Below are 27,386 nucleotides of genomic sequence, written 5' to 3' on the forward strand. Positions count from 1 at the left end.
ATATATAATTATACAAATATAATAATAAAAATATCTATTTAATTTCTGCACACATTAAAAGCTCAAGAGTTTGAGAAGCTTTGAACATTTATCTGTAATCATCGAGACAAGTAATATATTTGAGCGATAAAACGAGTTTGCTGAGGGTGAGCGAAGTGATATATCCAAGATGATATACCTAAGTAATTATTTCTTTCTTTTTTTTTCTTTTTCTGCTTCATAGCTGTAAGATAATATCCATAGATATAAGAGTCTCGAATGACAGATTCTGAAACGATATGAAACCGGAAAGGTTGCATCAAGGGGAGATAAAAATACAGGAACTTTCTTCTTTCTAAATTTTTACTCGTTATGAAACTAAGCACTACTACTTGTAAGATAATACTACTTGTTATCATCTTCGAACGAGACGTTTCGTAAAATTACGATTAAACTTCGCTTATCATCAGCGAGCTCGTTTGATTGCTCAATTATTCTACTGTATATGATGTCAATCGTACCAAAACGAATAGACTAGACGACTTTGAAAGATAAATAATATTAATTAAAGTGTTATTTAAAACTTAAAATCAATAATGTAATAAATATGATAAATGTGATAAAATGATAAACATAATAAAAATATTTGATAATGTTGATCAATATTAATTTTAACGCAATCATACATTCTTTAAAAAAATAATTAAAAAATGATTTTTTAATAAACCTTTTATGACGTTTTTAATTTTTTAATTAAAATTATATTACAAATTTTTATTAAAATTATGTATTACAAATATCAATATATATTTTTTATTAATTCTACATTTTTCTAGTTTTGTAAAATTGAATAAAAAAAGGGAATACATTGTTAAGCAAAATTTAGTTTAAAATAATTTATAATTTAAACAATACATCTTCATCTCTGTATATCACAATACATAATTTATCATGGATTGATAATTATTTTCGCTTATAGTTGTTGTTCTCGTACGAACTCATATTGTTGTATTATGTTATATTCCAGTTTATTTATTCCTGAATCACATATATTTTGTCTTGCATAAAATTTTTTTCTTTTTTCTTTCTTAATCTAATAGAAATAAATTTTTCTATTTATGGCTATTTTACTATTATTTTTAAATATGTTAGTTCCAAATTTTGCACTCATGCTTGTGCAATCATATTTATATTAATTTTATGTTTGCTCTTACGCAAAAAACTTGTATCTCTAATTAAATCTTCTACAATTATTTTTATAATGAACAAATCATGGAAAACTTGAAATAAGTCTCCATTTTACAATATTTGCAATCGACGAATATATTTAAGACAGGGGCAATCACCACACTTATTACGTGTAAACATTTGTATAAACATTATACATTGTGATAATATAAATTTTAATTTTGTAAATTGATATAAAATAGAAAAAATATAACTGATATGAAATATGTTCTTTAGCGTTATATTTGCAAGAAAAAAATATTTATTATTATTTATTGACTAAGTGTATTTATTTATTACTAAGTGTATTATTTATATTTATTATTTATTTACTATTTATTTTATACTATTGCTCTGAAAATATTTTCAAAAAAATAGTAATTTCTTTGCATTAATAGAATTTTTATAATATTCCATGAACTAGAATAATAAAATATAACAAAAGATATGTATCTTCATTTACAATTTAATAGATCAATTACTTCAGATGCTATATAGAATGTAGTCTCCCGGACGTTTAGATTGACTAATAACAACTTTGATAAAACAAATAAAAAACTGCAAATAAAAACTGCATACACCAGAAAAACAGGAAGGACAAAAATTGTAATAATTGATGCAGGAATTTCAGGATTAATGACGGCGAAAACATTAGAATATGTGGAACTCATGAATTATCTTCTCGTACGAAAGTACATTCATATTTTTTAAATTTTCATACTTATTAATATTAAAAGAAAATCTGATTAACCTTTAAAACAATCTAATCATATAAATAAACAGCATAAATATTTATACGAAAAAATAGAAAGATAAATTTGAACGAAGTAAAAATAAAACAAGCTTTTTTTAGATTATCTGTCATTAGTTTACAATTCAAGACGTAATCGGAAAAAGAATTCATTTTGTTCCATGAATAACAGTTGAAGCCGTCATAAATTACAGAGCACAATTCTTGCACGGTGATAAGAGCAGGTTAGAGGAATATTGTCACAACAATGTCGAGTATCTAAAACACGGACGGTGAAGGAATTTTCTTACGTGACAATCATAATAAGCGTGGAATCATAATAAGCGAAAACTTAATGACAAACCGTTTCGAACGACGTTTGCGAGCAGGTTTTTTAAAAGAGCAAGAGACTATCTGTCCCGTCATGAGAAATAGATTTGAGGATTATTTACGTGAATGAGGTGATCCCTTGACAAAGAGAAAGATGAAGGAAAAAATTTTCAATTTGAACGTGCGATTTTTTTCTAGAAGCTACCACTCTTTGGATGTTTTATTAGCGGTCCTATGAGGAAAATTTATATAAATATTATAATAGAATCATATGTTATTATAATAACAGAATTGATATAGAATTAGACATATACTTTGCTCTTAACAAATTGCTGAAAAAAATATAACAGAATCTACAAGCAAAACTAAATGACAGACTGGTACAAGAAACAGAGCAGATCTGTATTATTTCTGATGATTATATTCTGATGATAGATTGCTGACCGAGCAGATTTTACTAATATAATCGGTTAAATTATTAATAGAAAAGAGACAGAGTCTGTTGTGACACCTGCCGGCAAATAGAAAACTAAGCAGGACCTGCGCAATGCAGTTTGATGTCGGATTAGCCGTACAGAAATCGAGCAAGACCTGCATAATATATTTAGACAGGGCACATTCTGCATAGTTAATAAATAGAATATAATTGCAAAACTGCGTCCAAATTAGATTGTGTTCGTTACTCGCATGTAATATTTGTTAAATGTTCTCTACATAATCGAAATTGCTATAATTAAAATTCAAATATGCCATTATTATTTATATATTTTTTATATATACACTTGGTGTAAAACGTCTATTTTCGTGGCAAGAAAATTAATTAATAAATACAGTAAATCTGTAAAATAATTATTGATGCATGTATAAATCAAGAGCCATGGTACATATCTTTGAAAAAAATTTAATAATTTATTTATACTGTACATAATATAATTAATTTTTTTATTAATAAAACAATTAAAAATTATTTTTTTAAATAAGGAATAAAAGAAGTAATAGAAACTTTGTTTTTCAAGATTTTTTAGTAATAGTAATGTTAGTTTACATCAACAATTTGCTGTTAGTTCATATCGATAGGCTATGTTAGCAGAACACAAACAGATACAAATAATAACAGATTGCTGCTATTTTACTTACTGGAAATTCAGGAACAAATTAATAAAAAAAAATAATAAAATTAATAAAAAAGATATGCTAGCTTAAAAATATAATACTCACTTTTATTACATTTAAAAATGCTAAGACTTGTTACTAATTGTTTTCCATATTTCTCGTTTTGTTCAGTAGTGATACTAGGTTCTAACCCAAGAGCTCCGAGCGGGGTGCGGGTGTGCGGGGTAACTCGAGGACGCGGGGGTAAAGGAGAGGGGGTAACTAGTAGGCACGGGGAAAGGGGAATGCTTTGTCGATGATCCTTTGGAATGTACTTTTGAGGGGGAAGGGGGGAGGGGGGTCTTTTTTTGTCTAGGAAGAGCTGCAAGAAAAGATTTTTTGTAGAAATTGACGTAGGAAAAAAAAAAGGAAAAAAAAGCGCCGATATTCCGACTGTTATGTACCTAAACAAATTGCTATTTGGAAGATTTATAATGATGTCTCGATTTAGAAAAAATATTGACGACTGTACGTGTCACAGCATGTTAAGAGAAGCGCCAATAATCCGGCTGCTATAAACAAATATACATGTTGCAACGAGTTAATTTCGAACAATCTCGAAAAATCCGTTATTTAATAAAAATAATGTACCTAAACAAATTCGAAAGATTTATAATGATGTCCCGATATAGAAAAAATATCATTGACGATTGTACGTGTCGCAGCATAGTAAGAGAAGCATCAATAATCCGGCTGCTATAAACAAATTTACATGTTGCAACGAGTTAATTTCGAACAATCTCGAAAAATCCGTTATTTAATGAAAATAATGTACCTAAACAAATTGCGATTCGGAAGATTTATAATGATGTCTCGACTTAGAAAAAATAGCATTAACGACTGTATGTGTCGTAGCATGATAAGAAAAGTGCCGATACTCCGGCTGCAATAAACAAATGTACGTGTTACAACGTGTTAATTTCGAACAATCTCAAAAAATCCGTTATTTAATGAAAATAATGTACCTAAACAAATTCGAAAGATTTATAATGATGTCCCGATTTAGAAAAAATAGCATTGACAATTGTACGTGTCACAGCATGGTAAGAGAAGCGCCAATAATTCGGCTGCTAAACAAATGTACATGTTGTAACGAGTTAATTTCGAACAATCTCGAAAAATTCATTATTCAATAAAAATAAGTCGGTAAATGGACTTCTTCTCTCTTAATTTTTTCCTAATAATAAATTTTGAAACATGCTCGTTCCTGTTTGATCAAGTCCAAGTTTTCACGTAAGAGTCAAATAAATTTTGACAGTGACACGGAACGGAAACTATAAAACTGAATACGATTTTTTATCGATGTTACACCGATAAATAATATTCCATCATAAATACCAAGTTTCTTTTTATGTTGAAAAAAACTATTTCCGGATATCGATTGATATTATTCCAACTGTTACTTTCAAGTTATGCTGTCTTTAAAAAAAAGTCATCAAATCTTTTCTATCGAATCTTCTTATCGGAGAAAAAATTGGGGGTAAAAAAAAACGGGAAAACTTGGGCTGTTACAAGAAGTCAAAATTGTGACTCGGAAAACCTATGACCATGCTTCGAGTTCGACAAAGCGACAATGAAATTATAGACGATATATATAGTAGATCCTTGGGCACACGGAATCATAGTAGATCTCGGAAGTCTCGAAACGAATATAGATCGCGATACTGTGTGAAATATAAATGAATATCGATCGCGATACTGTGTGAAAAAATAATTGATGGTGCGAATGTGATTGAACGTGATTGAATGTGATAATGGACATGGAAGACATCGCGAATATAATGGACGTGTGGAGAGATGAAGAAGAAGAAATTGAGAATGTTGGAAATATTGACATTGATATTGAAGATGAAGATGATGAGCACGCGTTATCTGATGACAGTGATTGCATAAGTGATCAGAGTGAGGAGCTAACGGATTATGCAGAGAAAATTGTTACGCGTTCGGAACTCCTTGTACTGAATAGTAATAGAAAACATTGCACAATACAATTTTATTATTCGACGGATGGTACTCTAATTGTATGTGCCGAATGCATAGTTCGTCTGACGGACACTGACATTGGAATAATGTATGCCGTTAGGAAGCATGAGATAAATACTCTCGATGCGTTAAACGGTCGATTTTGCTCCAATTGCAGTCAGTCCGTATATATAACAATGTCATGTAACATGTGCCCAATTTGCACCGCGTAAAAAAGACGATATTGTGGACAAATCACGTGCAAGTGCAAGTGCTTCGTGGGACGTAGTATAAAAAATGGAACATCTCGAGCGAGTGGAACGCGAGCTGCTAGAACAATCCAGGTCGCTACTTTGGTGGAATATTTCGCATGGCTGCAACAATGCGACGAGTGCATCGAACAACTCGAAGAACTTAGTCGTGTTAAGCGTCCTCGACTCACCGTTGCAAATAGACAATCTGTGGTGGCGAGGATCGCACGACTCGCTGCAAAGGTACAATTAGAAAGACGTTTCGTGCACGTTGGTGGCGAGTACCAATAGAGACAATGGTACGCGAGCACCAGTAGAGACAATGGATCTCTCGTTTGGCGCGAGATTGATAATCAATATACGGCGTTTGAATGCCGTATATTAACTGGTGCGATGATCAACGTGAACTATATCGAGCCGCGACGATTTTTGGAAGATGCCGGTGGTGTAGTGCTCGAACGAGTGCGAGACATTATAGAAAGACACGATAATGTAAAAGTGAACACCGCGTTCAACGGCGAGTTTGTGAGGCGATAAACGCGCCAATAAAAGTATAAACATTAAAAATAGTGAACTCTTTCGAGTGTCAAATGTGGATGAGTGGTACGAGCAGCACGTCATCGAACCTACGTTGGCATCGCTCGAAGAATTTCAAGAACGCGACAGTGGATGGGCGCTATCACGTATATTAAACTTAACAATTAATGTTAATAAATGTAATCCCATGCACGCAGGGTGTTACATCGAGTTACCGTGGGAAATTATGTTAAAGAGAGCGGTAATTAACATGCAGTCAATGGACAATGCGTGTTTTGCATGGTCAGTGGTCGCGACCTTGCATCTGGTCGAAAGGCATACAAATCGGGAATCATCGTATCCACATTATACGACAGTGTTAAATCTCCAAGACATTACGTTTCCGATGACGTTGAATCAAATTAAAAAGTTCGAACATCTCAACGAAATCTCTATCAACGTCTACGATATCAAGGAAAAGAAGATTCTCCCAATACATCTGACAACAAAGAAGATGGAGAAACATGCAAATTTGTTGTACGTGCAGGATCCGCGCGACGATAATGGGCACTTCGCGTACATCAAAAACTTATCCCGTCTTGTGAGCTCGCAACTGAGTAAAAAAGAACACAAGAAATACTTTTGTGATCGGTATGCACATTTTTTAACAAAATATGTAAAATAAAATATGTAAAATATTTTATAATTGTTAATTTAAATGCTAAAAATACTAAAAAATCATGTTTTCCGTTTGCAGATGTTTACATTATTCTAATTCATCCGAGAAATTGGAATCGCATACGGTGGATTGTGAACGGATGAACGATTGCGCCGACTGCCGAATGAGGACGACAAGTGGCTCGACTTCAAGAACTACTTCAACAAAGAATGACTTCCATTCATCGTCTATGCGGATCTTGAGTGCATACTGCGAAGGATGGAGCCGGAAAGAGAAAACACGTCGTACACATATCAACAGCAACACAAGGTATTTAGCGTAGGATATTATGTGTGATGCTTGTACGACGATGCATTATCGGCGTATCAATTTCGTCGCGGCGAAGATTGCGTTGCATGGTTCGTTCGGCAACTCGAAAATTTGACGCATCAAATAAAAATTTTGTTATCCGCGAATGTCTCTATGGAAACATTATCGAGAGATCAGTGGAAGACATACCGTAGCGCGACGCGTTGTCACATTTGTGAGAAATCATTTGCGTCGGATGACACGCGGGTACGTGATCATTGCCACCTTATCGGTCGTTACCGCGGACCCGCACATTCGAATTGCAATCTAAACTATAAAAAATCATATTGCATTCCTGTAGTCTTTCACAATTTATCCGGTTATGACGCGCACTTTGTTATCGCAGAAATAGCTACGGCGTACGAAGGCAAAATTGACGTGCTGCCGATAACAAAGGAAAAATACATTTCATTCGCTAAACATGTCAAAGATAGATCAGATTCGCAAAATTGTGTACAATTACGATTCGTACAAATTTTGAGTACCAGTCTCGATAAATTGATATCTTTTTTAAGTAGAGAGAAATTGAAAATTTTACATTCCAAATTTTCCACGTTATCGAACGAGGATTTTAATTTGTTGACGCATAAAAGTGTCTTTCCTTATGAATACGTGGATCGCGCGGACAAGCTGCAGGACACGCGCCTACCATCGCGCGAATCATTTTATAGCTCGTTGACCGGTAACACAGTGTCGGAGAATGATTACGCGCACGCCGTGAACATCTGGCAGCGGTTCTCTATTGAAACCTTAGCGAATATAGCGATCTATATTTGAAGACTGATGTCTAGTTATTGGCTGACGTTTTTGAAAATTTCCGTGAAAGTTGTATTAAAAAGTATTAAAAGTATTAAAAGTTACAGTCTCGATCCCGCTCATTGCCAGGTTTCACGTGGGACGCCATGCTGAAACATACGCGTATAAAATTTGAGTTGCTCACCGACATCGATATGGTTATGTTTATCGAGCGCGGTATACGCGGCAGCCTCAGTCAATGTTCCAACAGATACACGCAGGCCAATAACAAGTACATGCGTTCGTACGACCCGTCGAAACCGTCGTCGTATTTGATGTACTACGACGTAAACAATTTATACGGATGGGCGATGTGTCAACCGCTGCCCTATGCCAAATTTCGATGGGTTGAAGACATCGCGAAGTTTGACGCGAGCGCGATCGCTCCGGATTCGCCTACGGGTTATATTCTCGAGGTCGATCTCGAGTATCCGCATCATCTGCACGACCGATACACTGACTTACCTTTCTGTCCGACGCACGATAAACTACCCGGCACGCGGCAGAATAAACTTCTCGCGACGCTATATGACAAAAAGCGATATGTCATCCACTATCGTAACCTGCAGCAATGTGCCACAAATCTTCGTATCGCAAAGATACATTGCGTACTACAATTCGCTCAATTCACCTGGCTCCGCGATTACATCGAACTTAATACACAGCTCAGAATGTGTGCGAAAAAACGATTTCGAAAAAAATTTATACAAATTAATGAACAACGCAGGTTGTATTCGGTAAAATGATGGAAAATGTCCAGAATCACGTGGATGTAAAATTGATAACGAAATGGGACGGACGATACGGTGCGGAGGCAATGATCGCGAAACCAAATTTCCACAGCCGCAGCGTCTTTGCGGAAAATTTAATCGCCGTCGAACTGCGTAAACTCAACAGGTAAAATTCAACAAGCCGATTTATGTGGGTATGTGTATACTCGATATATCAAAAATCTACTTGTACGAATTTCACCACGAATATATATTACCGTTGTATCGCGACAAATGTAAAATCATGTACACCGACACAGACAGTCTTGTATATCACATTGAGTGCGATGATGTGTACGAGACGATGAAACGCGATATCGCTAGATTCGATACGAGCAATTATCCGACGGACAACGCATATGGTATGTCTCTCGTGAATAAAAAAGTACCCGGCCTAATGAAGAACGAAAATAACGGTGCGATTATGACGGAATTTGTCGGACTCAGAGCGGAAATGTACGTGATGAGAGTGGATGGTAAAAAGGACACCAAAAAGGCGAAAGATGTAAAGAATAACGTCGTAGCGCGAACAAACATTCGATGATTATATACGGTGTGTCGCGAGCGCCGAGAATGCAATCGCGCCCACCGCTGACAAAGCGGATTGCGGCAAGCGATATTTTATCCGATGAATTATTATTTTACCAAGCGACAGCGAATTGTGCTAATCGCGCAAATATGGTGTAATCGTTCGACATGAAGCAACTGTTAACCGGGTTGCGCGGCCCTTACGCGGAAAACCGCCGCGCGACCCAGAAATATACCGCGAACGCTGACGAGCATGTTGATGATACGGCAAGGACCGGCCGCCCGGAACAGGATAAAAACGGGAGACCGATATGAGGAGAGGACTCGTCGAGATCCGCGTGCCGTCACGTCTGTCGCGGTTCGAATTAGAAAAGACAACCTGTATTGAGTTTTAATAAAATTTATTGATATAAACAAGAAGTGGTGAAGTGCTTCCTCCCCGCCGACTCCTGGACCGATCCTTCGAAACGACCCGCACAACATATCTGGTGACAGCGGTGGGATCGTTTCGCAGCTATACCCAGTCATCTGGAAGGAACAAACGATCGGAATTCAAGGAAAAGGCCGGAAAAGAAGTCGACATCCCCGCAGTAAGAGAGAGTCACGGTAGAGCCACAACGCAGAGCATATCAGTGACACCGGAGAAGCCACGACCTACCGCAACAGCCAGCGCCGCGTCACAAACATGCGAATTGCGAGCGTAATGTAAGTCATAGAAAAATAAGCCAAGCGCATTAGATAGCGAGAAAAGCGTGTAGGTAGATGTCGAACGAGGGAGTTAACCAAACTCCTACCCAAAGAAACACGTCGTGGCTACATAGTGCGTCAGCCAGCCGAGCGCTCAGCCCGAGCCCTCCGAGCCTTGAGCAGACGGAAAATTCACGCGATCCGCGCGATAACGTACGCCGCGATTTAAGTAATTATTATTCTGACGATAGTCTGACGAGTCAACCGGAATTACATCCGAACATTGTAATCGAACGCGTGTTTTCGCTTAGTGACATAGATAATAGCCTACTACCGAGTAGTGAGAGACGCGACGACGCTCTTGCAATTGCAATCAACAGACGCAAGATCTGACCATAGCGACGGCACAAACGCAAGTAATCCTAGCCGCGGAGAATTCTCATTGACATCTTACGATAGTAGCGTGTTCGATCCAACCGAATTTTACACCGCTTCACGAAACATAAATCCAGCGGAAATGGCAAATCAACCCTCGGGCACACCGTTAAAATCGATCGCGGAAGAACAAGTAGTAAACAAAGAATTGGACGACGAAGTAAAAAGGATGAGAGCCACTTTAAGCCAGGCGCACTGGAAACCTGACCCGGCGGAATCTTCGCACGACGCGCGAGATGCAATGTTGGTCGAATTGATAGAAGGCATGCGAGCACTACAGGGCCGCATAAGCCAACTAGAAGTCGTTAATTACGATCGGAGTGCAGAAAATGACGAACCGATAGAAATGACATACGGGCGTACACGAGACGATGTCCGAAATTCGCGAGATCCCGCACATACGTTTATGAAATTGAAAGAAGCCCGCGATATGATTCCGGAAATGGACGGATCATCGCGGAACCAAGTTCAAAAATTTTTAAATGCAAGCACGTACGCGATGAGCGAAATAAATCCTGCCGACGAAAAATCATTATTAAAAGCGATCCTGTGCACGAAACTAACAGGGAAAGCCATGCACGATTTCTAAACGAGGGATATACGCACGTTCATGCAACTGAAGCGCGAGATCGAAATGTGCTATTTGGCAAAGCGTAGCACTACGCACATTCAGCGAGAGTTTAATATAACCCGTCAAAAACCCGGGGAAAGCGCGCGAGAATACGGACTCCGCGTTGACAAACTAGCCATGGAACTCTATCAATCTATGGTAGAAGGACGCGAGCACACCGCGGAACAACGAAAGGCAATCCTAGATACGATACAAGAATTAGCCCTAGAAAATTTCCAACTAGGATTACGCGACGAGATACAAACAATAGTACGATCCAGGAACTATACGAATTTAACAGCCGCGATGCTAGGCGCGACAGCCGAAGAAAAATTAAAAGGTAGCCAACCTATAAAAATGTATAATAACGAGAAAGCTAGAAGCAACCAAGAACCGTATAGAAACCGCAATCAAAAACTGGAGTGCCACAAATGCGGTAGGCTAGGACATTTGGCGCGCGACTGTCGTTCAAGCCGATACATAAATAAATATCCGCTACCGCGAGCCGAACGACCGACGAACGTAAATAATATTGAGAAATACTGCTCGTACTGCAAAAAGGCAGGTCATAAGCGCGACGAATGCTGGTCACTGAACGGCCGCCCGAGAAAGGGGCAACCGAGACGCACGAGACAAGATAATGAAAAAGAGCGACAAATAAATACCGCTGTAATAATGAAAAAGAATAAGCAGCAAAGGGAGAGCGATGACTTATCGTTCACAAGCAGTGGTGACGACGAAGAAGAAGAGAAACCGAGAACAAAGATAACGCGAACCGTACGCGAGCATTAAGTGACACAGGTGAATACGCCTCACACAAACGCCACGTTAAACTTGATTACCCTGCCGATGCGAGAGACAAGAAAGGGAAAAACAAGTTTCCTCCTCGATACAGGCGCCACTTTGACATTAATAAAAGTGGGAAATCTAAAGGGAAACACACTAATGCGCGAAGAACGTTTAGCCCTAACCGGAGTTACGGGCCACAAGATACACACACTCGGAAAGATAAGAGCAACGATAATGCTAGGAGACCGAGAGATACGGCACACTATGTACGTGGTAAGAGATGACTTCCCAATAAATTATGAAGGGATACTGGGACTAGACTTTTTGAATAAACAACAAGCGAAATGCGATCATGGGAAAAAACAAGTCCGTATTGGCAACACAACTTTCAAACTCTATCCGTACAAGAAAACCATGCTAACGCCTCGCAGTGAAACCATAATTCAGGCAATAACCGATAGGAATAGCATTGGAATAGTAAATGCAGTCGAAACCAAACCCGGAATCTTCATAGGAAATTGTTTGGTCATACCGGAAGAAAACGTATGTCCAATAAGTGTGAACACCACAGGAGAATCAGTGGAGATAACAACGCCGCTAGTCACGGTGGACGAGATAAGGACAAAAGACGCCGCACACATGTATACCATGGAGGTGTCAAGTAACGAAACAAGCGACGAGCCCATTCAAGCTCGTAAAGAAAAATTGCACAGACAAATGCGAACCGAGCATTTAAATAATGAGGAAAAGAAAACCTTGCACCAGATTTGCGAAGATTTCTGTGATATCTTCCACCTAGAAAACGATCGCCTATCGTACACTAATGCAGTAGCACATGAAATAAATACGCGAGCAGATAGCGGGCCGGTGAATGTCCGACCATACAGATTACCAGAGAAGCACAAGGCAGAAGTAAATAAACAGATAGCGAAAATGCTGGACGACGAGATAATCCGTCCCAGCACGAGTCAGTGGAACGCACCCTTACTAGTAGTACCAAAGAAAATAGATGCATCTGGAGAGCGAAAATTACGAATAGTTGTGGACTTTCGGAAATTAAATGATTTAACAATCGGCGATTCTTTCCCGCTCCCGAATATCACTGACATACTAGATCAACTAGGAAACGCGAAATATTTTACAACGTTGGATTTAGCATCGGGATACCATCAAATCCCCATGCATGAGGAACACAAACAAAAAACAGCATTCTCCACACCTTACGGGCACTACGAATTTAATAGAATGCCTTTTGGACTAAAAAATGCGCCTGCAACATTCCAGAGACTTATGAATTCCGTATTAACCGGATTACAAGGCCTCAAATGCCTAGTCTATCTAGATGATATCGTAATATATGGACCAAATTTGAAAGAGCATAACAAAAGACTAATTGAAGTGTTCAAAAAACTGAGAAACTACAATCTGAAACTACAACCGAATAAATGTGAATTCTTAAGAAAGGAAGTGACATACTTAGGACACATTATCTCCGAAAACGGTATAATACCAGATCCTGCGAAAATAACGGCCGTAGCAAACTTTCCAATACCAAAACGGGTAAAAGATGTGCAATCCTTCATAGGATTAGCCGGATATTATAGAAGATTCATTGAGAATTTTTCGAAGATAGCAAAACCCCTGACAAAACTAACAAAAAAGAATGAGAAGTTCGTTTGGACAGCGGAACAACAGAACGCATTCGAAACATTAAAAGAAAAATTAACGACCACACCAGTTCTAGCTTATCCGGACTTCACTAAACAATTTATAGTAACGACAGACGCATCCGGATATGCCATCGGAGCAGTATTGTCGCAAGGGCCAGTAGGCCAAGATCGACCAATTGCATACGCAAGCAGAATTCTAAATAAAGCGGAACAAAACTACAATACAACGGAGAAAGAATTGCTAGCCATAGTATGGGCCGTCAAACATTTTCGACCATACCTCTATGGAACAAAATTTCAAATAATTACAGATCACAAGCCATTGATCTGGCTATTTAGTATAACAGATCCTGGTTCACGATTAATCAGATGGAGGCTCAAATTAGAAGAGTACGACTATGAGGTGATACACAAGGCAGATAAAGGCAATACAAATGCTGACGCGCTCAGCAGAAACCCGATCGCGCCTGACACACAGATAAACAGCATCGAGCGCGACAAGGAAGAACGCGAATATAACAAAGAAGACAAGGAGCAAATAATGTACGAATATCATAATGCCCCCCTCGGCGGACATCAAGGCGTAACACGTACCGTAAATCGAATACGACTAATGCACAATTGGCACGGACTAATACGAGATGTGGAAGAATACATCGCCAAATGTGAATACTGCCAGAAAAACAAACTAAGCAAGAAAACCAAAATGCCTCTAGTACTGACCGACACGGCAGAAAGACCGTTTCAAAAATGCGCCCTGGACATCGTAGGACCACTCACGGTCACCAGGAAAGGAAATAAATACCTACTAACATTTCAAGACGACTTAACAAAATTTAGTAAGGCAATACCGATATCAGATCAGGAAGCAAACACGATTGCCAAAGAGTTCACCACAAAAATAATATGCGAATTCGGAATACCGGAGACAGTACTGACAGATCAAGGAACGAATTTCGTCAGTGAAATGTTCAAGGATGTATGCACCCTCTTAAAAATAACGAAAATTCAAACAACCGCGTACCATCCTGAAAGCAACGGAGCCCTGGAGAGATCGCACAGGACTCTGATTGAATACTTAAGGCATTATATAAATGAGGATCAAACCAACTGGGATGAATGGATCCCATACGCGATGTTCACGTACAACACAACACCGCATACAGCAACGGGCTATACACCTTTCGAATTGATGTACGGGCACCAAGCAACATTACCTACAGCCCTGGCAGCGCCGCCGAAACCATATTACACATACGATAACTACGCGCAAGAATTAAGAGAACGACTCAGAGCCACACAGAAAGTAGCAAAAGAACATATTCGCGAAGCAAAACAAAAGGCAAAAAACTATACAGATAAAAATATGAATACTAAAATTTTCAAAGTAGGAGATAAGATCCTCCTGCATGACGAAGCAGTGCGCAGAGGACGTTCGAAGAAATTGGAAGCACCATGGATAGGTCCATATCAGATAATCGAGAAAACCTCTGATGTCAATTACAGGATTAAACAGAAACGAAAAATTACGACGGTGCACGCGAACCGACTCAAATTATTCATCGAAAATTAGCAAACAACGCATACGAATAATTACCCGCAACAAGCAAAAAGCAAAAGCAGTAAAATAAAGATAATAATCACAAAGATAGCATAGATTAGAAAAAAAAAAAAAAAAAAAAAAAATATATATATACAGGACTCACCAGTCATGAAGGACAGCGACGAACCGTTGCCCGGTGGCAACACAAACCCGCACCCGCAACGGGTCGCGGGGGTAGAGCTCCTCGCAGGCGGGTTGAGGGGGCACAGGAGACCTCTCCACGCACGTTTGAGGACAGGGACGACGCTCCCCCGTCCAGACGACCGTAGTCGGCCATCTGGACGACATCCTTACGGCAACCCGTAGGGCCGCCAGGCGGTAGGACCGCCGCACACACTCACTACACATTATCGGAACATGTTCCCGCCCGCACCTAGTGCACTGCATGACGGAAAATACGATGAAAAACACTTGATAAACAAAAAAACCACCCCACGACGTGCGATAGACCACGGTCGAAGGCAGACTGAACAATTTATAATATTAAACGTAGCGCATAAGAAAATGCACGACGAGGATTCACGGAAAAGTAACCTGAACCTAAATTTGCAGGATGCTCCTTATGTGGAGAAAAGCAGGACAAGCGACACCTGACTCTCAGCATAATCTTGACTGGGAATTGTTCTCACACCAGCCAGGAATCTACTACGAGGAAATCGGTCAGCTGAGACAGGCTGAATCGGCATGGAAATTAGTGATAAAATTGAGCGCAAAAGAATTAGAGATCAGACATCAGCAATTGCAAGACTATATGGAGGAAACCAAAATACAGTGCCGAAAAGTAATAGGCAACGCACAGTTAGGTTGCCGAAACATTATGAGGATAATAGAAAGAAAAAATACCAAACTGATCACGCTGTTGACACAAGTAGAAACGCTATACAAAACGACTGACAAACCACGAGGACTGCTAGATGCGATCGGGTCGGTCAGCAAAATATTATTCGGAACGATGGACGCCGACGATCAGAAACTAATAGACGAACAACTGCAAACGTTACGAACAAACGGCAAGGTACTGCAGCACGCAGTAGCAAACCAAATAAAAGTAATCAACGCCACAATAGCGCACTTGGACGAATTAGAAAATACTCTAAATTATAATGAAAATCTGATAATGAGTGCGACAAAACGACTAGAACAACGATTGACCGAGTCAACACTACAGGCAGACGTAGACGAACACTTAGTAATCCTGACAACGATAATGAACGATTTAACGAAGGACACGGAAAATGTAATAGACTACCTGACATACGGGAAAAACGGAATGATACCGACACGATTACTACCCATCAAACATATAATAACAGCCCTCAAAGAAGCGGCTACACAATTACAAATGGGATTACACTTTCCTTTTAAAATCCAGATTGAGCACTGGCAGACCATACACACATACATCACTTTTAGCGCATATTCAGATAGTCCATACATATACACAATCTTGCGATTTCCGGTAGTAGCATACCCTACATTTAAATTAGTTAAAGCAATACCGCTACCAGTACACGATCATGCGAATGTATTCGCCTACATAAAAATAAACCATCCTTTGCTAGCTATAGATAAAGAGAATCACCACTACAAATTACTAGAGGAAGTAGAGTTAGAACGCTGCATACGAGAAACAAACACATACACATGCGAACAGAACTTCGCGACATATTATGCGGAAACAACAGCACCATGCGAGGTGCAAATATATACACATACACCGGGACAGCTCAATTACTGCGAAAAGAATCATATGATATCTAACACACCGTTGTGGATAGCATTGACGGAAGAGCAAGCGTGGCTCTATTCCACGGCACACAAGCAAGAAATTAGCATTAAGTGCGAAAAGCAAATAGAAGAGAAAATTATATTAGAAGAAACCGGAAAAATAAAGCTAAAAGATAATTGCAAGCTAATCACACCAAATGTAATATTAAAAACACGAAAAATTGAGGGAATAAAATATATTCAAAACTACCTCCCCGAATACAATATAACATTAGAAATAAAAAATAAGGACACCGATAAGAACAAGCTAGCGAAAACCGACACGTTACGACAAATAATTAAGAACCCCGTAGATTTAACCAAGTTAAGCATAAGTCTAGAAGAAATAAGAGAAACTCTAGAAGATAGCGATTATAATTTACTCAAAAATAAATACACTGTATACTCTATGGGAACAGGCACCTGCGTAGTAATAATAACTATAATAGGATTAATAACATGGCGCATAAACAAAAACAAAAATAAAAAGCAGAAGAAAAGCGAGACCGCACAGAGGCGCCGCGACGATGCTATGTTATATTAGTCATAAGCATACGATTATATTACAGTCACGCGACAACATATGTAAACTAACAAGTAAGATCACCTTCCATCGAAGGGGGGGAGGGATGCCGCGAGCGCCAAGTAAGGGATACATGAAAGCCGAACCCCCATGGTTCCCTTCCATCACAGGGGGAGGGATGTCGCGAGCGCCGAGAATGCAATCGCGCCCATCGCTGACAAAGCGGATTGCGGCAAGCGATATTTTATCCGATGAATTATTATTTTACCAAGCGACAGCGAATTGTGCTAATCGCGCAAATATGGTGTAATCGTTCGACATGAAGCAATTGTTAACCGGGTTGCGCGGCCCTTACGCGGAAAACCGCCGCGCGACCCAGAAATATACCGCGAACGCTGACGAGAATGTTGATGATACGGCAAGGACCGGCCGCCCGGAACAGGATAAAAACGGGAGACCGATATGAGGAGAGGACTCGTCGAGATCCTCGTGCCGTCACGTCTGTCGCGGTTCGAATTAGAAAAGACAACCTGTATTGAGTTTTAATAAAATTTATTGATATAAACAAGAAGTGGTGAAGTGCTTCCTCCCCGCCGACTCCTGGACCGATCCTTCGAAACGACCCGCACAACAGGTGTTTGAATGAAAAGATCGAAATGACTCGTCGCCAGTCATGTATAAGATCCAAGTTACACCAAGTATACGGTATCCGAGTCAAAAATTGCTCTGAGTTCATACGATGACAAACAATACATCATACCGGATTCGACGGAAATGTTACCATGGGGACATTGGCGAATATCTTTGTAATATACATGTATTTTTTTTTTATAGTTTTTATATAGTTTTATACATATATATGTACATATGCACGTATTTCTTATAGTTTATATATACGTATGTACATATGTACGTATGTACATATGTACAGTATGTAATGTACGTACGTATATATGTATGTATGCATATACATATGTACGTATGTACGTATGTATATACATACTTGTAGTTTATGCACATATGTACGTATGCATATACATATGTATGTATTTCTTATAGTTTATATGTACATATGTACGTATTTTCCGTAATTTTATACATTTTATATATTATCTTAAGTTCATCGTAGTTAGTCCCTCTGTATAGTTTCTTTACGAAAATGTAATGGAAGAAAAAATAAGACTTATTGTATATATTTTTATATAAATATTTTTTTATTTGTTTTTACAATAAAATGAATGAATTAAAAATTTTTTATATAAATATTTTTATATTTGTTTACAATAAATGAATTAAATCACATTATTTTTGTGTATCCAAGAATTATGTGACCCATTGAATCCTAGCCACTTGACGTAAACCTTATCTCCTTTCCTACGCAGTACTTTCTCCACGAGATACACGTCCGGATGAGTCACGCGATGCAACTCGTGCTCGTAGAACGCTCCAGCAACGAATTCTCCGCGATAGTCTTCGAGTAGATAGGTTACGGGATTAGTACGCTGCACTTTAACGATCTTAAACACCTCGGTGGTCCAATTTGGCGTGTAACCTTTTTCGAAAACTGTCTTGTACTTGCTCACGCGTACCGATTCGCCTACTTTGAATTTTGCTGGATCTGCGATCTTTATCGCGCTGTACACCGTATCCAAGAGTTTTTTAGTGCGGGAGTTACGTCAATGGGTCGCATGCCAATAGTACGATGTTTGTGCGCGTTGTAATCTAACACGAGACGCGACAGCGCGTCGACCCATTTGTAAGTACCATTAAGTGTAAACATCTTCCACATGTCGTTTTTAAGTGTGCGATTAAACCGTTCGACGATCGATGCCTTCAATATCAAATACGTGGAATAATGATTAACGCTATGTTTTTTCAAGAGTTCTGCACATCGGCGTTGTAAAACTCCTTCCCCATATCCGTTTGCAAATTTCTCGGGCATCTTCCGCTCTCTCGAATTATCTCGGTGATAGCATTACTCGTCTCGCTTCCGACCTTGCTCTTGAGTGGTACGACCCAGGCATATTTGCTCAACGCATCGATAACGGTGAGTATGTAATGATGATCTCTGTTGAAATTCGAATATGGGCGCATCTTGATATCAGCTTGCCACAGATCGTCGTATCCTCGAATTATGACACGTCTTCGTGGAAAATTTCTTCTGGCTGGAGCGTGCAATTCCTCGACGAGTCGTCGCCTTATGGAGTTAATATTTTTTTCACGTTCATCGGATTTTGACGATCTCATGTTTCGACGATGTTTGATATTAATGCGTGTAAATAAGATATATTACAATTAAAGTTTTCTTCCTCAATCGACTGGCTCGTTTCGTTGACACGCGATTTAATGTATAATAATGCCGGCTTCGCGAAGTTCCTCGATGATCGACAGCATCTCGTTGTCGTGAGCGTTGTGACTAGCTCGGTGCGAAGCGTCGAGTAATCGAAGTCGATCCACCAGTTCGTTGGGATCGTCCCAATACACGTAATCGATCTTGTTATCATTTAACTTCATGGTGGATGATATATTATTCATGCCTGCACCCTTTTTACTGCTTCTTTTATATGTAGATACGAGCGGAGCGATGATATTAATGTACTTGTATCCCTTGTTGCCCATGATGGGATTATGGGCGCTGTGACCACGTCTATGAGCATTCGTTGTTAATAGTATACTTTTATACGTTTGTTTGTCATCTTCGGTAAATATAGCTTCATCGGGAAGTCTCTTGAAGATCAATTCGTATAATCCTGGTGTATCATTGTATCTTACATTGTCTATGATTATGGAGTCATTTTTGTCAACGTCAAACTTTTTGTCACCGAGCATTGTACCACTTTTGTCGAAATAGGTACCGTACACATTATCGATCGCTTTATCTATATCGTCACCGAGAAAAAGGCCCACATACTTTCGTCCTAGCTGACCATGAAGCGTCTCACGACTTCCATGCGTTTGCAAATTCTGTTTGATAGTTGTTTCAAGTGACGGTTCACTAACGTCTTTTGTTTCAAAAATATTTTCATTTCGCACAAATAGCAATATTTTCGGTAGTTCTTTTAATGGTTCTATCGATGTAGAATCGAACGTGAATGAATCTGACACGGTATTCAATTGTTTTGTACGCTTTTTAGATTGCGGCGATAATTTCAACCATCCAACATCCGTCCAATATGAATCCCTGTTAGTAATAGTAGTAGTAGTAGTAGTAGTAGTAGTAGTAGTAGTAGTAGTATCGTCATCGTCATCGCTGTCTTCACGTTCTTTTTTTTCTTAATACTGATATCCTTTGCAACATTAGCTACTTTTTTAATTGGATGTGTTTCCTCGACAATCTGTTTTAGAGGTTCGACGATGGATTTGAAGCGTCTCTCCAACGCTACATCTTCATCTATTTTACCAGTTTTCAAAGCGTGATATTTTTTGCGAATCGAATCGCTCGTTTTCGCAATCTGTTTTGCTATTTTCTCGCGATCTTTGATGTTATTCATGTTGCCTAATTGACATATCAACATCGACTAACCACATTATGGTACCGCGAACGTGTTAAATTCTTTTCTGCCTGTTGACAAACGGACTATCTTTGTCTATCACTATGAATCCATACTCGCGCCGCCAACAATCGCGGCATAACGCACAGAATTCATCATACGACATGTCAGTATTCACATGATCATTGTAAACATGTTTCAAGTTGGTACCATCCAGTTTAAATAAGATCAGCAAGTTCGCATTGTCGCGTATCAGATGTTTAGGTATCTTCGCATACGTCTGACAGAGATAGAAGCAGTCGACGTTCGAGTGGCGACCTATCGAGAAATATTCTCTCATCACATCTTGCTTATCACATGCAATGTCGTCGAAGACGAAGATCGAATTGAGACGCCTCGCTCGGTAAATGACGTCACTGTTGTTGGAAAACGTAAAATAGATTTCGTCGATCGATGCCAACAAAGTTTCGAGATATCGATATTTTGGTTGTTGCAATGACTTCGAATACACGTACACGTTCTCGAAACGTACACCGTGCGGACTCTCGAGCAAACTTATGAGAACGTTGGTTTTACCGCAATTCGATGGATCGCAAATAATCGCGCGTATAGTACTCGGTAATATTTCACCATGTTAGCGCTTCGTCGCGATGTCTCCCATCATTTGCGCTTTCTCGTCATAGTTCACGACGTGTATCGTCTGCGGATGCCGCACGAATTTCATGTTCACACTGCGTTATCTAGGCTTTGATTAAACGCCTATATTTATAGGCGCGCGAAACCGCGATTCGCTCAGTAGCAAAAATGTATCTCGCGCTATCGCATCTATTTGATATTTGGGATTTGCGCGCTGAACAGTTGCAATATATATCGAAGATCATATTGTTACGCATATGTGGCGATTATATCGACCACGTGTGGGACAAACTTCCGGAGCATATAAAGGCGGATTTGGAGGTTCAAATCTATCGTCGCTGCGTCGAGCATTATAATCAATCGTGGCAACGCACACATATAGACGGCCCCGCACCGAAGATAAAGGATTGTAACATATGTCAGCAGCAACGAACAAAGGCTGCGTTGGAGGACTGCTCAATCGAGTGATAAGTGCGCTTCCTTTCGAGTTACATATTTCCGGCTATCAGTTTTGCGGTCCGAGTACTCGGTTGAAAAAGCGAGAGGTGAAACGGGCATAAATCCACTAGACGCGGCGTGCCGTGAACACGACATTGCGTATTCTCATAGCAACGATCTCACCGACAGACACGCGGCGGATAAGATACTCGCCGATAAAGCCCTAGGACGCGTCATTGCGAGAGATTCGAATTTGGGCGAAAAAGCTGCCGCTACAGCTGTTTGGGCAGCGATGAAAGCCAAGATCAAGATCGGCATGGGTATGAAAGCGAAAACAAGGAAAAAGCGAATACTTCCAACGGCGAAACGAGGCGGCATATTACCGATTCTGCCAATGTTGGGCGCTCGGTTCCATGGTGATTGGCGGAGCGGCCAACGTGGCGAAGGCGGTAAACGACAAGAAAGCCATACAACGTCAGCTCGAGGAACTACAACGTCACAATCGCGCAACGTCGAAACAGCGCGGACAGGAATTGTATCTCGCTCCGTACAAATACGGACGGGGACTATATTTCGCTCCGTACAAAGGCGGACGAGGTGTAACAGCGAAAAAAGAAAAAAAGAAAAAAAAACGTCAAAGAGACAATAAAAATACCTACGGGTGTAACTACCAACGTACAATTGGATCAATTGGCGAAGCGTATGGGCGTACTTCAGAGACGTTTTCATGCGTGACGCATTACCGATTAGCGGCGCGCGTCGAAAAGAGAGCGGTATCGTAAATCTGGATGACACGATGGGTCCCGGCATTCATTGGGTAGCGTACGCAAAGAGAAACGATCGTGTTATATATTTCGACAGTTTCGGTAATCTTCGACCGCCGAAGGAACTGGTATGATATTTCGAAGACAATGTTATGATAGAGTACAATCGAACGTCCTATCAGACGAACGTCCGATCAGAGTGTCTACGGACAGCTGTGTTTGTGGTTTCTCCAAACGGTCGATGCGCATGAATTATTATTAAGTCTGACAAAATGCTGCAACGTTTCAGTATTCGTTGAACGCTTTTCCATCATGTCGCTGACGCTTACGTTAGCGGGAAAGCGTCTCGCGACAAACTACTTTCCAGCCAGAGATTTGAACGACGATGACTACGAGCTTGGTCTAACAATTTTAGAGACTTATCACGATACCGAATGTAAACGTTTCGAACAATAAATTTTATTTTGACAAAGACGACGCAAAAATTACGATTCCCGAGGGGTCGTACGAACTGAAAGCCATAAATGAATTTTTGAAACGTGAGATTTTACGAAAACATCCGCGACGCGACACATCCGATGGTAACGCCGGTAACACCGCGCGCGGCGATGATGACATTGGTGAATACCCGATAGTGCTCCGTGCAAATTACAATACGATGAGGTGTGAGATTAAATGTGATTACAGAATAAATTTTAACAAGCCCAATAACATTGGATCGCTGCTTGATTTCTCGTCAAAGCGTACATGTATCATTGTATTGTTGACGTGTTATTCTAAACACATTATTTGCGATAAATATCATCACATGCCTCGGTAGTCGAAAGGATAAGATGCCTGCCCGGTAAGCAGGAGATCCAGGTTCGATTCCTGGCTGAGGTGGTATTTTTTCGCAGAATAATTACGAGTTTTTACGACTGGTTCGTGGTCGTGACGCACACCCTCCCTTCTTATTTGGGCGTATATTGCAACCGCGAAAGTGGTATAAATCGGACATGTCAATCAACATAATGAATATAAACATTATCCGTGTAGAGTGCAACGTGATCGCGGGCGTGTATAGCAACGACAAAAGTGTGCACACGATACATGAATTTTCGCCGAGCGTGCCACCAGGATATAAGATATCGGAAAGGCCGATGCAAATCATTTACTTGCCAGTCATCGTACGGAGCATTACGGAGCTAACGATATGCATTGTTAATCAGAACGGACGATTGCTCGATTTCAGAGGAGAAGAGATCAGATTGCACGTACGACGGCGACAGCGATAACGCGAGCGCGACATTTGGTCGTGTTGAACGAAGCGAAGCACGCGCAGAGAGATAACGCATCTTTTATAAAGAAAACACCAATCGACAATACTCGCTCATCCGGTTGCATCAAAAAGAGAAAGAAACTCAACGCATCGAACGAAAATTTTTACAAGTTTTAGGATTCGCGGTACGCAACTTGTGAGATGACTGACATCCTAAACATCGAAGACGAGCCAATCTTCGACGATCGCATCGTCAAGAATGAAACTCATACGTATAACCCGTTCGCCAATACAACGTTTTGGTACAGTGATGAGATAAGAATACCCATACAGCAACAGGATCTGTACATTGCCGTACGAAAGCTTTTTATATATCGAGGGAAAATTAACGAAGAAAAATGTTGTCGACGGATCTGATGTGATGTTGGGAAATAATTTTGTGGCGTTCATGTTCGAGATTGAGATTCGATACGAGCTCGATAGCGTGGAGATTGATCGTAACAGAAACGTGGGCATAATTAGCGCGCTCAAATACTACGTAATGACGTCATCCGAGAGAAGCGTGATTCTGAGAAATGCTGGCTGGCATGAGCGTACCAAACGCGGATAGATATTTTAACTTTTGCGTACCTCTCTACGTACTGTTGGAATTCTGCGAGGATTACAGACGCGTGGTAATCAACGCTCGTCACGAGTTGATCTTAATACAATCGCGCAACGACAACAATTGCCTGATGGGAAATTCGGCATTGGATCCCGTGATCGACTTATTCAAGATACAATGGAATGCCGTGTTATTGAACGAGATAACAAAACTATCGATGCTGCGTACTTTGAAGAGCGGATACTTGAGCATGGCTTTTCGCTCGTGGGATCTGTACGAGTTTCCGCTGTTACAGCGTACAACCAAGCATTCGTGGGCCATCAAGACCGCTACTCAGTTGGAGAAGCTGCGATATGTCATCTTCGCTTTGCAAACAGGCCGAAAGAACATCATGGCCGAGGACACGAGCCGATTCGACGACTGCAACTTGACCAACGTAAAATTCTATCTGAACTCAGAATGTTATCCGTACGACAATATGAAGCTGGATTTCGAAAAAAACAGATGGTCTGTGTACGAAATGTACGCGCGTTTCTGCAAAAACTACTACGGATACGAGTATCTCGAGCCAAGTCTTACCCTCACGTCTTTTCTACGTTACGGTACATTCGTAATCATCGATTGTTCTCGACAAAATGGATCAGTCAAGAGCGCAACCGTGGATGTGAGATTGGAATTTGAGACTAAGGAGAACGTACCGATGAATACCACCGCGTACTGTCTCATTATACACGATCGCGTGGTTTAGTACAACCCGTTGACCAATGTTGTACGCAAGATCACCTAAGAGCATCGCTGGTATATGAGAGACAATAAAATCTATACATCGAAATCGATCGCAATCTTCTTCTCGACAGTCATGTCTGTGCCAACGTTCGTAGACCTGCAAGGTTTCCTCGTTGAAGGACAGTTTGTCGTAAAAGAGTTTGCTGCTCTCAAAGAACGGACCGTTCTCTCTCATTACATTTTCGCAAGCCCTATACCGTGGCATTTCCTGGCAAATGCCGACAAATCTCGCGCACGCTGGGTGATACGTCATCATCATAGATTGCGATGGAACGACGGAACGATTCCGTACAGCGAAGCTAAAAGTTTGATTACGAAAGCTGTGCATAGTACGAAAGAAGATAACGACGATGATGATGCTGTCATATATGTCAAGGGACGAAAAACGAAAATGGTTGCGGAATTTGCTTCTGGACGATGAGCAAGAGCGCGTGTACATCAAGACCCTGGATGCGGATTACGAAGACACAGATTCTTTAAATAATCTAGATGCTGATAATTCTATACGATGTGGATATCATTATACCAATTGCGCGTTATAAAATGTATTTAAATTATTTAATTGATGGGCAGATAATCTTAAATAAATATATATAACATATAATATATTTTCTTTTATTCCTTTTCCCCGCTATTACATTGATGATTACTTAATATTCCAACGATCCTATACATTTTTTCAATGTAACGTTCGATCGACTCATCGATGACAAAGAAATTGCGTTATGATTGAAGCGTGAAACTTTTTACATTTACATTTACATTTATATTTTCTTTTTTTTCTTTTTATATATTTTTTAGCTGATTAGGTTTTTTTCTTGAAATAAAAATTTTATAATTAATTGATAATGACGCAATCTTTTTTTCTTTCAGTTTATAATCACTATAACAGTAAATTCGATGTGCTATCTGCAATTGTACGATTCTTTGTCTTTTTCTTGGCCACTATAACATGCCTATTCACGAAATACTATCATAATAGAGTATTGTCGTTCAGCGAGGTCATTGGATTTTTTGTTCACTCCATCTTTCAAATGAGAGGAAGGAGGGATTAACGCTCTGCCGTGTCAAAATTTACGCGGGTGCGATCAGTCCTCCATCATTCGTTTGTACAAACGAACCATACGCAACGTACTCCGCTTCTCCATCATTCGTTTGTACGAACGATCCACACGCAATGTACTCCGCCAAAGGAAGCAGTGCACTGTACGATGATGAAACGAAGAAGGAACGTAACGCGTAAGTTCGACATTTTCTTTCTTTCTTTTTGCAACATTATGCAATATTACGTCCTTAATTTCTGTTATACAGCATTTCGATGGAGCCTCGCACGGTGCGCTTGATGAGCAGACGTTACAACCTGACGGGCTTCAAGTTTCTGGAAATTGGAATCAATGTTGGTCCACCGAGCTACGTAGAGATCGCCCTAGGAGATCATCGAGGACAAGAGCTGATACTGTCTCTCGAAACATGGAAAGGACTCCATGAGCAGCAATGGAATATCTACAAATTGCTACGAAACAATTACAAAGACAATTTTATAAGCGTCGGACTGTTAACAGTCCGAGTTTGTATGATGAACAACGTTACACTCGTACGTCTTGAATCTTCAAACGTACGCATTATGGTCGAATCGATGCTACGCCGTATGTTTAATCTCGCCGAATGTATTGATATAACGTTCAATCAACTAGACAAACTCGTTGAAACGATCGATGAAAAGTATACGTGATTCTCCAACATTGCATATATTATAACAAATCCCGAGGAGGTACCATACATGATACGCGATAGCGATATCTTCGATAGACATCAACTCGTCGATTGCGAATTGTTAGCTTTAGTTTTTATGTATGAAAAAAAGACGATGTAACAAAAATGTGAATAAAAACGTTTTCACATTTAAAAATATGATTTCAATCAAAACAAATTTCCCTATTTCCCATCTTAAAATAAAATAATATTTCAGTTATAATAAGATATTATTTATTGGTATAATCAATAAAAAACATCAATGAAAAAAGGATAATATCTTTTTTTCTTATTGAATTCATTTCA

At 39.7% G+C, this 27,386-nt stretch overlaps 2 protein-coding genes and 3 pseudogenes across 2 annotated transcripts; 4 read left to right on the forward strand and 1 right to left on the reverse strand.

The window, feature by feature from the left end:
- Positions 1 to 27,386, reverse strand: part of LOC148937206 (uncharacterized) — a 35,136-nt pseudogene that overhangs the window by 6,499 nt on the left and 1,251 nt on the right.
- On the forward strand, positions 6,428 to 9,971 carry LOC112552354 (uncharacterized). Its single transcript, XM_089074138.1, has 3 exons — positions 6,428 to 6,798; positions 6,905 to 7,135; positions 9,782 to 9,971. Exons 1-3 carry the CDS (start codon positions 6,428 to 6,430, stop codon positions 9,969 to 9,971), a joined length of 792 nt encoding a protein of 263 aa, XP_088930264.1.
- On the forward strand, positions 15,615 to 17,547 carry LOC148937207 (uncharacterized). Its single transcript, XM_089074139.1, has one exon. The coding sequence runs from the start codon at positions 15,615 to 15,617 to the stop codon at positions 17,370 to 17,372; it is 1,758 nt and encodes a 585-aa protein (XP_088930265.1). The 3' UTR covers positions 17,373 to 17,547.
- LOC148937208 (uncharacterized) lies at positions 24,760 to 25,329 on the forward strand (annotated as a pseudogene).
- On the forward strand, positions 26,465 to 27,201 carry LOC148937209 (uncharacterized; annotated as a pseudogene).

This window comes from Pogonomyrmex barbatus, unplaced genomic scaffold (assembly GCF_055798465.1).
Source record: "Pogonomyrmex barbatus isolate J1 unplaced genomic scaffold, ASM5579846v1 scaffold16, whole genome shotgun sequence".
Lineage (NCBI taxonomy): Eukaryota > Metazoa > Arthropoda > Insecta > Hymenoptera > Formicidae > Pogonomyrmex > Pogonomyrmex barbatus.

Excerpts from the sequence above, each read along its gene's own strand:
- LOC112552354 (XM_089074138.1), top strand. The coding sequence starts at position 6,428 with ATGGACAATGCGTGTTTTGCATGGTCAGTGGTCGCGACCTTGCATCTG. Across the intron at positions 6,799-6,904 it reads AAGAAATACTTTTGTGATCG|ATGTTTACATTATTCTAATT; the intron begins GTATGCACATTT and ends TTCCGTTTGCAG. Across the intron at positions 7,136-9,781 it reads CATATCAACAGCAACACAAG|CTATACCCAGTCATCTGGAA; the intron begins GTATTTAGCGTA and ends ATCGTTTCGCAG.
- LOC148937207 (XM_089074139.1), top strand. The coding sequence starts at position 15,615 with ATGCTCCTTATGTGGAGAAAAGCAGGACAAGCGACACCTGACTCTCAG.